This window comes from Elephantulus edwardii, unplaced genomic scaffold, assembly GCF_000299155.1.
Source record: "Elephantulus edwardii isolate Elephantulus edwardi_28Jun2011 unplaced genomic scaffold, EleEdw1.0 scaffold00030, whole genome shotgun sequence".
Classification (NCBI taxonomy): domain Eukaryota; kingdom Metazoa; phylum Chordata; class Mammalia; order Macroscelidea; family Macroscelididae; genus Elephantulus; species Elephantulus edwardii.
The window spans coordinates 21,296,575-21,306,109 of record NW_006399780.1 but is presented as its reverse complement, the minus strand read 5'-3'; the positions used below and the strand labels follow the sequence as shown (position 1 = coordinate 21,306,109).

General features: G+C 34.5%; 1 protein-coding gene across 1 annotated transcript; it reads right to left on the bottom strand.

The window, feature by feature from the left end:
- Nucleotides 1–7,307: 7,307 nt before the first annotated feature.
- Nucleotides 7,308–8,249, bottom strand: LOC102858719 (olfactory receptor 6C4-like). Its single transcript, XM_006883996.1, has one exon. The coding sequence runs from the start codon at nucleotides 8,247–8,249 to the stop codon at nucleotides 7,308–7,310; it is 942 nt and encodes a 313-aa protein (XP_006884058.1).
- Nucleotides 8,250–9,535: the final 1,286 nt, after the last annotated feature.

Sequence of the window (9,535 nt, the reverse complement as noted above, 5' to 3'; positions counted from 1 at the left end):
ATAGTAACGTATAACTCATATTGAAGGGTATACTTTGATCTGCTGCAATAAGTTCTTAAAATTTCCTTTGTGTAATTTGTATCATTTTCAAAATGGAGATGTTTGATGAATCTTCATCTAATTCTGATGTCATATTATTCTTAGAGTTCATTGAATCCTGAATTATTTGCTTAGTATACAGATTGAATAGGTATCTGTTCCCATTTGTTTTTTCATTCCCAAAGAAGAGAGAAATCAACACTCCACCTCCCCTTTGATCCTCTTTATCATCATCCAGGGCTTGCTTGCACTTTTGGCTTTGAGAGCAAGCAAGGGAAGCAGGATGGCACAGCAGGAAGTGGAACAGTGCCACAGGAAGTGGGACAGAACTGCCTGTGCTGCTCCCATTGTTATTTTGGGGGGAAAACCGCTGTTTAGCTTGACTATGCGGAACCCCTCAACTCTAGCAACATAAGTCCTGGGCTTCTCGACGGAGGTGAGAAGCCATGTCCAGAAGGGAACAACAGGTTTCCTTCTTGGTAATTCAGGCACTTTGGGGAAAAAACTGCTGTTTAACTTCACCATGCAGGATTCCTTAACTCAAGCAAAAGGGAGGTCCTGGACACCTCAACAGAGGCAAAAAGCCACTTTCAGAGGGGCTTCCTCCTGGGTCATTCAGGTGCTTTGGGGGGAAAACTCCTGTCAGACCCAAGTCCTTGTAGATGTAAGGCCAAGAAGGAAGCAAAATTATATAGGTGCTTCACAAAACATTGTTGTACCCTGGTTAATTTTATAGTTATAACAGCCTAATATCTACTAAGAAAAACTCCCATAATGTCAAGAGAGTAGCAGTCCACATCAGCCATTATAAAAAAGCAAAATAACCCTTCGCTTAAAAAAAGCAGACCCAATGAATACCCCAGACAGAACCAGAAGACATATGCTGATGCAGCATTATTTGATCAGCTATATAAAAAGATGCTAATGTGGGAAAAAAACAATGGAAGTCATTAACAGAGCAAATATTTCCAAGACAAAAATTCAGAAGAAATATATGGATGAGGAGAAACTTGAACAGATATAGATGAAAATACCATAGATGGAAGAAAAAAAATGATAGAATAGACAAAGATGTACAAGGAATTAAAAAAAATCATCACAAGAGAGGGTACAGACAAATGCAACCTAGAATAAATGGCAGAAGTGTCCAACGTGCTGGTAGGACAAAAGAGTAGAACTGAAGAGATGCAACAGAGAGTTAGTGAGCTGGAAGACAAGATCCAACATACTTGAAAAAAAATCAGACATGAGATGTAAAGAAAATGAAAGAAAATATTAGAATTATGTGGGATGACATGAAACAGAATAACATACATATGATTGGAATTCCAGAACATGGGAGTAACAGGGATGTCACTGAGAAGATTGTGGAAGAAGTACTAGAAAAAATCTTCCCTGGTATTTTGAAGAATGGGTAAATCCACGTTCAAGAAGCAGAGAAACACCAAATAGACAAGACCCCAAAAGAAAAACTCCAAGACATACCATATTCAAATTATCCAAATTAAAAGAAAAAGATAGAATTTAAAAAGCAGCACAAGAAAAACAAAGAGTTACCTACAAAAGGAAAACAATTAAATTAAGTTCTGATTTCTCAACAAAAAATCATGCCAGCTAGAAAGCAAAGGGATGCCATATACAGAAAGTTGAAAGACAACAATTGCCAGCCAAGGATCCTATATCTAGCAAAGTTCTCTATCAAATTCGAATGGGAAATTAGGCAGAAAAGACAGACCTTAAGGATTTGTGAAAACAAGACCAAGACTACAGAAATTTTAAGTGAAGTCCTACACAAAGGTAGCAGAATAAATAAAAAAAAATCAAAGCCACCATCAATATGTTGCCTTATAAGAGACACATCTAAAAAAGGAAGAGAAAGACAGACTCAAAATCAAAGGCTGAAAAAAAAATATACCTACTAAGCAAATGGAAACCTCAAAAAATCAGGAGTGGGAATACTCATCTCTGATAAAATAGATTTCAGAATGAAAATCACCATGCCAGATAAGGAATGGTATTACATATTGATTAAAGGTGCAATAACAAATGTTGGGTATTATTGCTAGGAGAAGTTTTTCTTTGGAAAAGGACATCATGCTTAGAAGGGTGAAGAGTTCAGCAAAAATGACGGAGACCCTCAGTGAGGTGGGTTGATTCAGTGACATTAGCAATGGAATGGAATGTGTTAGAGATTTTGAGGATAGCACAGAATAGAACAGGGTTCAGGTCTTTGTTCATGCTATGAATTATGCTCAACTTGATGGCACCTAACAACAACACTTAACTATCATTTACTGAGAGGTCTCAATAGAATGTTCGACTTTTCTATTCTTCTCCAAGTTTACAAATAGATTTTGTAGCATTTAGTAATTATTTGACGTATTGTTGCTCTAATTCTGAATTCACTCAGAATCTTTCAAATGTTAATACCTAGACAGTAAAGATCCCGAGAATTCAAAAAATAAGTTAAGATTAATTGTCCAGAGACTAATATCAAAGGAAAGACTCACTGAAGCAATAATCTTCTAGTTATGTTTCTGCTATATGTTGTACAACACATATATTTATGTTAATAGGAAGTGGATAATTGTAATTGGACAGAAAATTTTCTCGTTATACAAATTCAGTCTAAATAACATATCTGATCCTGTGTGAAGGTGACTACAGCCTTGTAAATATTATGCCAGTAAGGCCAATCTGGTTCCTGTTTCCATTATATTTCTATTGAGTAATAAACAGCTGACTATTGAGAAAAATATTGGTGGAGAGTAAATACTGCTCTTCAAGAAATAAATTTGGCATGCAAAAACTTTTAAATTCTGTCATATTTTAATTACTATATATGTTGAAAAATCCAATTATTTTTTTTTAAGTTTGACCATAGATGCAGTAACAAAATTTTCTCTGGATTGTCAGCCTTCTAAAGTTATAGTGGATATCTATGATAATGATACTAAATAGCCACACATCTTAAACAGATAATATTTTAGAGAAAAACCATGTTTAAATACCTTTTCTAGTTAAAAACAAGAATGATGTTTCAACCTACATAGTGTTTCTCTCCTAAGAACTAACTTAAGAATCCAACCATTTCTTCTTTTCTGTTTCCATGTACTTAAATATTTTTTTAAATAAAAGATTGCTGCATTATGATTTTAATGAATGTTTACAGCAAGGTTGAGTGTCATTCATTCATCTTTGCACATTTTATTACCCCACCTAACCCCGATCCACTTTTAATGCACCACTTATTCTGTTGTTGTCATACATCGAATACCTAGTCAGATATTCCTTTCAGACAGTCTTTCCCGTAATTTGTCCCAATACAGCGTTCATTTTCTATCCTTTATTTTTTGTTCTCTTTCCATATCCCCATATCGGTCCTATTTTATAACAGCAGTGTTATTAAATTCAGCTAGATGATATACTTACCCAAAGCAATCCCACAAATTAAGGTTGTTGGTGGTGGTGTTATGTGCCATCTAGTCACCTGCAACCCATAGCAACCCTGTGTACAGCAGCTCTGATCCCTTCTCTACCCTGTGACAGTCTCACTAAATTCAACACACCAACCCCTTCTCCCCCAGTTACTGTATCAGTCTGTCTCATCTAGGGTCTTCCTTTCCTGTGCTGTCCCTCCACCCTTCCGAGCATGATGTCCTTCTCAAGTACCAGTCCCTTCTGGCCAAGTGCCCAGAGTATGTGAGACAGAGCTTCAAATTCCTAGCCTCCAAGGAGAAACTTGGTTTCACCCTCTCCAAGACAGACCTATTTTTTTTCTTTCTTGACAGTCCATGGTATGTTCAAGACTCTTCTCCAGCACCACAACTTGAAGACTTTTCTTTTTCTTCTGTCATCCTTAGTCAATTCCAGTTCTCTAAAGCATAACAAGTAACTGCAAAGACCATGGCCTGGATAATGTGCACCTTAGTCTCTATGATATGATTGCTTTTCAGTACTCTGGAGAGGTCCCTGACAGCAGATTTTTCCGATGCACTTAAAAACTGTAACCCACCTCCACTGTACCCACCAAGGCATATCAATTTGGTAACTTCTTTATAAAGCCTCTGAGAATGAATTTTTCACTATCTATATTCACAAAGATAACTAAAAGTCTAAACTAATATAGATTATGGGTTATGAATCTATGAAATTAAAGCTGAATATGTCTTTTATGCTAAAGTAGATGGAGAAAATTTAGGATCAGACATAATCTATTGAGATTTTCTGAGGCACTGTAAGGTCAAATTGTGTATCTATTAGCTCAAAAGTAGTAATTTCTCATCTAAAACAACAATTACAGTGGATGCTTTCTTAATTTTCAATTCAGCCATAAAAGAAGTCGTGAAAAGTCTGAACTTTTAGGCAGGGAATATACCTTGTTTACAAGAAAAAATAGTGCTCTGTTGAAATAAGCTCAAATGAAGTGTACTGTAAATCCAACAACTGTGTAACTTAGAAAGCTTGAGTCCACAAATCATTCAGCATGAGGAAAGAGGACGATTTCCTCCAGTTCTAATTTACACTCTCAGAAACACAATGGCAGGTCATTATGAGTAGCAACCAAATAGATGTCAGTGAATTGAGATAAACAAAGGAAAAAAACATAGAACACTTAATCAAAGCTATTCAACAACATTTGAAAAGAACTCTGAAAAGAATCAATTCTTGAAAAATTTTATTTCAAGAGAACATATACACATGCAAATGAAATATTAAAAATTTAGATTTTTTTTCAGGATTCTCTGCCAAAAATCATTAAAAAGAAAAGGAAAAAAAATCATCATGCTGAAACCAAACAGTGGTGCTAAATGTTCACTGCATTAGAAATATTGAGCAAAGTATTTTTATAGACCTTGCATTCCTTCTGGCATTGACCAGTTTATGATTTCTGATGTACTGTAGCGTTATAAGAGCCACTTGGCTTGGTACAACAGTAAACTCACTGGAATAGATGAGACTCAGACTTGTGGATGCTACAGAGTAAAAGCTTAGCCCTGGAAGCAGCAATTGGACAAAGTAGACATGCAAAGATATTGTTAAAATTGACAGAATTTGAGAGAAATGTGAACAGATATATTAACTCTGAAAATGTTCTGATAATAGATTTTAATAATCATTAAAACTTCTAAATTGTAATATTATACATTTAATCTTGATTGTTGATTTTCAAGACTCAAAACTAATGCTAGCATTAAAACTAATCAACATTTTTATATTTTTCTTAGATAAATTATACATTAGAATTCAATTTGTATATCAATTTTAATGTGACATTACATTTTTGTAGACTTATATAGATAGAAAGTTATGCTAAGTATCTATTTTTCATTTTGCTAATTGACTATCAGTTTTCTTCTAGAAAAGTTCTAGACTGTTTCAGCAAACTACATCAAGTTGCTTGTTATAATTGCTGTATGTGTTCATGTGTTTGTATAGACAGAAATTATTCTCATGGATAAAGTATCTAAAAGGAGTGAGGGGAGCTTGGAGATAGCTGAGTTTGACTTTTACAAATCCCATAAGAGGGAACTGCCCCTATCAGTAGCATCCACAATACAAAACCAATTCCCACTAGATCAGACAGACACGTCTCCCAAGATCCTGCACAATCTTGTGGATCTACTAGTTCAGAAATACATTGCAATAGCTTGCAGACCACACAGAAACATACTCATTATTATGGAGATTTTTAGGAAAGTTAACAGGACAAATTTTCTGTCAGGACATCTTCTCAAGCATAATCACAAGCTTTTTGACCTTCAGCCTTGTGGCTTTAAGCCAGTGTTACAAAGCTCCCTTAGTCTGTCAATTGTTATCTCCTTCAAAGTCCTTCAGTAAGCTTGGGCAAAGAGCTCTGGGTCTGGTTCCATAGGATAGTAATCCCAGGTCTGCTGTCTCTTATATTAGGTCTTTGGTTCATCCTGTGGCTGCTGCTGCTTACCTGTAGATCTGACTGGTGCTAAATCTCTGACTCCAAAAGACAAGCAGTGTATTCTCTGCTTCTTCTTTACTAATTGCGAGATTCTCAAAATCTGCTGCTGAATGTGCTCAATCTATTGGTGAGACCAACTAATTCCGTTATGAATAGACTAACACACCTTATTCATATGTTCCCATCCATTCATGTGGCAAAGTCAGAGTCAATTAATGGATAGATAAGTCATGTTAAAAAATAAAACCTTGATACCACAAAGTACCTGAATGGCAATTTTATGTAATATTTCAGACTAATCTAAAAACAATAAATGAGTGGAATGATTAATTATGTGACAGCCTAACAAACTAACATCCTAACTACCTAGCTTGTTAATATCAGGTGTTTGTTGATTGTTTAGGCCCCTTATTCGTGCGTCAATGGCCATATAGACACCCACTGCTATTAAATTGATTCTGACTCATAGGGAAACAATAAGATGGAGAGAAATTTACCAAAAAGATTTCCAAGACTAAAAACCTTTATGGAAGTAGACTGGTAAGTCTAAAACAGTGGCCTTTTAGTTATCAGAACATTACAATATTAGAACTCATTGGTAGAGTACATGTTGTTGTTATGTGCCTTAGGAGACCACTTTGACTCATAGCAACACCATGTATATAATAGCAAAACCCTGCATTCTCCTGTGCCAGTTTCACCATCTCTGCTGTGTTAAAGCTCATTGCTGAAATCTAGGCCAATCTAGCTTGTTCAAAATATTACTCTCTTCTGCTGACTTTGCTTTTCCAAGTCTGATGTCTTTTACCAAAGATTGTCCCATTTTACTAGCATGTCCAAAATATGCACAATGAACTATCACTATTCTGTTTTCTAATGAGCACTGTGGTTGCACTTTGTCTGAGACAGATTTGCCTATTGTTAATATGTACTCGAGACTTTTTTACTCCCAACACTACAATTTAAAGGCATAAATTCTTCTTCAATCTTCCCTACTTATTGTCCAACTTTTATGTGAATATGAAGCAATTGAAAATATAATGGTGTAAGTCAGAGACACCTTAATCTTTAAACTGATATCATTGCTCTTTAGCACTTTAAAGAGAGCCTTGGCAGCAACAGAGTCCTCCAGTGCAATATATCTTCTGATTTCTTGAATTATTTTACAGGGTGTTGATTTTGAGCCCAAAGAAATGATGTTAAATGAGTATGTTTATTATTCAATTAGGGACATTAATGGGATAATGCAGAAAATATTATTAAATTGCTATCATGTGCTTCCACAATCTTCCAAATATTTATTATTTGTTTTCATAATGGATTATAAATAGTTTCACTTTCCAAAAAGAAAAAATTGTACCTTACCAACCATATCTTTGAAGGCTAGTTTCACTTGCTGGTTTCTTAGAGTATAGATGAATGGATTCAACAGAGGGGCAACTGAAGTATTCAGCACAGCTACACCCTTATTGAAAGTGGCTGCATCCTCAACAGAAGGGTTCAAATACATGAAGATACAGCTTCCATAAGAAAGTGAGAGAACAATCATATGAGAGGAACAAGTAGAAAAAGCTTTTTTTCTTTGTTGAACAGAGGGGATTTTCAGAATTGTTCTGACAATATATGTGTAGGAAAGAATAACTAATACTAATGTGAAAATTAGTGTCACTCCAACAAGGATAAATTCAAGCATGTCTATAATATGTGTATCTGAACAGGACAAATGCAACAATACAGTATAGTCACAGCAATAATGATTGATGACATTGGAGGCACAAAAAGATAACTGGAGAGTCATTATATGTGGCACAATGACAACTAAAAACCCAGAGAACCAGGAACATAGGACAAGTTGAATGCACAGTCTCCTGCTCATTATAGATGTGTAATGCAAAGGTTTGCAGATGGCAACATAGCGATCATAGGACATGGAAGCTAGGAGGTAAAATTCAGTGGCTCCCAGAAAGATGGCAAAAAAATACTGAGTGAAGCAACCAGCAAAGGAAATGGTCTTGTCTCCAGTTCCAATATTGACTAGCATTTTGGGAACAAACACGGAGGTAAAGGAAATTTCCAAAAAGGAAAAATTCCGGAGGAAGAAATACATAGGACTCTGGAGGTGGTGATTCAGCAGAGTTAGAATGATGATGGTCAAATTTCCCATAATACTTAAGATATAAGTCAGTAGCAGGAAAAGGAAAAGCACAGGTTGAATTTGGGCGTCATCTGTCAATCCAAGAAGAATGAACTCTATCACTGACGTTTGATTTTTCATCATCTGCTTCACATGGATTAAAGAATTATAATTTTTTAAAAGGCTGAGATAAAACTAAAGGGTCTACATATTTTAAACATTAAAACATATTAAAATAAGGAAGATTTTTAACAGAATTTTTCTTAATTTATTTTTAAAATATTCTACATTTGAGTAACAAAACAAATTGAAAAGTATACAAAATAAAATTATAAACTATTTTCTTCATATGCAGTACAAAGAGTGTATTACAAAGACCATTCTTTCTAAGGATATTAAAATTATTTCTCATTGTTTTTCTACTATGATGGATTTTTTCCCCTTCTTAGTCACAATGTATTTTTTTCCTTTAAGCTATTGAGTTTTTTAACACAAGTATCTCTAAACAGATCTTACTGTCTCTGGATTTATTTTAGATCTTAAAAAAATCCTTTTTTAAAATCTTCATATTTTAATGTATTTAGATATTGTCACTGAGACAGAATATACCCATAGCTGACTCTTGAGTCAATTTTAGAAGCTATAAGAACTGGAGATTACCCATCTTTCTTTTGAAGAGCAGCTAGTGGATTGAAATTATCATAGAGGAACAGACTTTGGGTTAGCAGTGCAGCTCCCTATATATAACACAGAACTTTCTTCATTTAAAAAGATCCATGATTTAAGCTACATGAATTTTTTTTATTATGTATGTTTTGCTTAATTCCAATGTTTTTTTAATGTTGATTGCTGTCTAGTTGAACATGACTCAGAGCAACCCTATGAACAAAAGACCTGAAACCTTTCTGTAACTATCGCCGTTTATCAAAGTTCATAGAGTTGTTTAGGAGTGGATGAAGAACACATAAATTACTTGATTTTCATCAAAATAGTAAATTGAAATAAACTCGTGAATTGTGCTTTTTTGCTGCATACAAGGTCTGTTTATGAATTTTCCGTATGACTTTTCCTAACAATTTCTATCAGTAGCAATTGATTCTCTGTCTTATTTATATTTACTATGACAGAATATTAGATTATATAGTCTAGTAAATTATTTCCTATTAATCACAAGAATTAGAGTTTTACCACTCTAACTTTAAAATAAAGGTTATTATTGTTATGTATTGTCAAGTCCAGTAGTAAGAGTCAAGTGGTCAATAGGGTTATATATGGTTCATAAGTACTCAGCTTGATGGCATCTAACAACAACAACAAACATTGTTGAGTAGGAACTGACTTTTAGCTAATTGTACAGTTGACTTTCAGACATAGTCAATCAAATGAAAATAGATTTCTACAATTTCATCTTTCTTTTGCAGAATAGC

Coding starts and splice junctions, on each gene's coding strand:
- LOC102858719 (XM_006883996.1), bottom strand. CDS start 8,249: ATGAAAAATCAAACGTCAGTGATAGAGTTCATTCTTCTTGGATTGACA.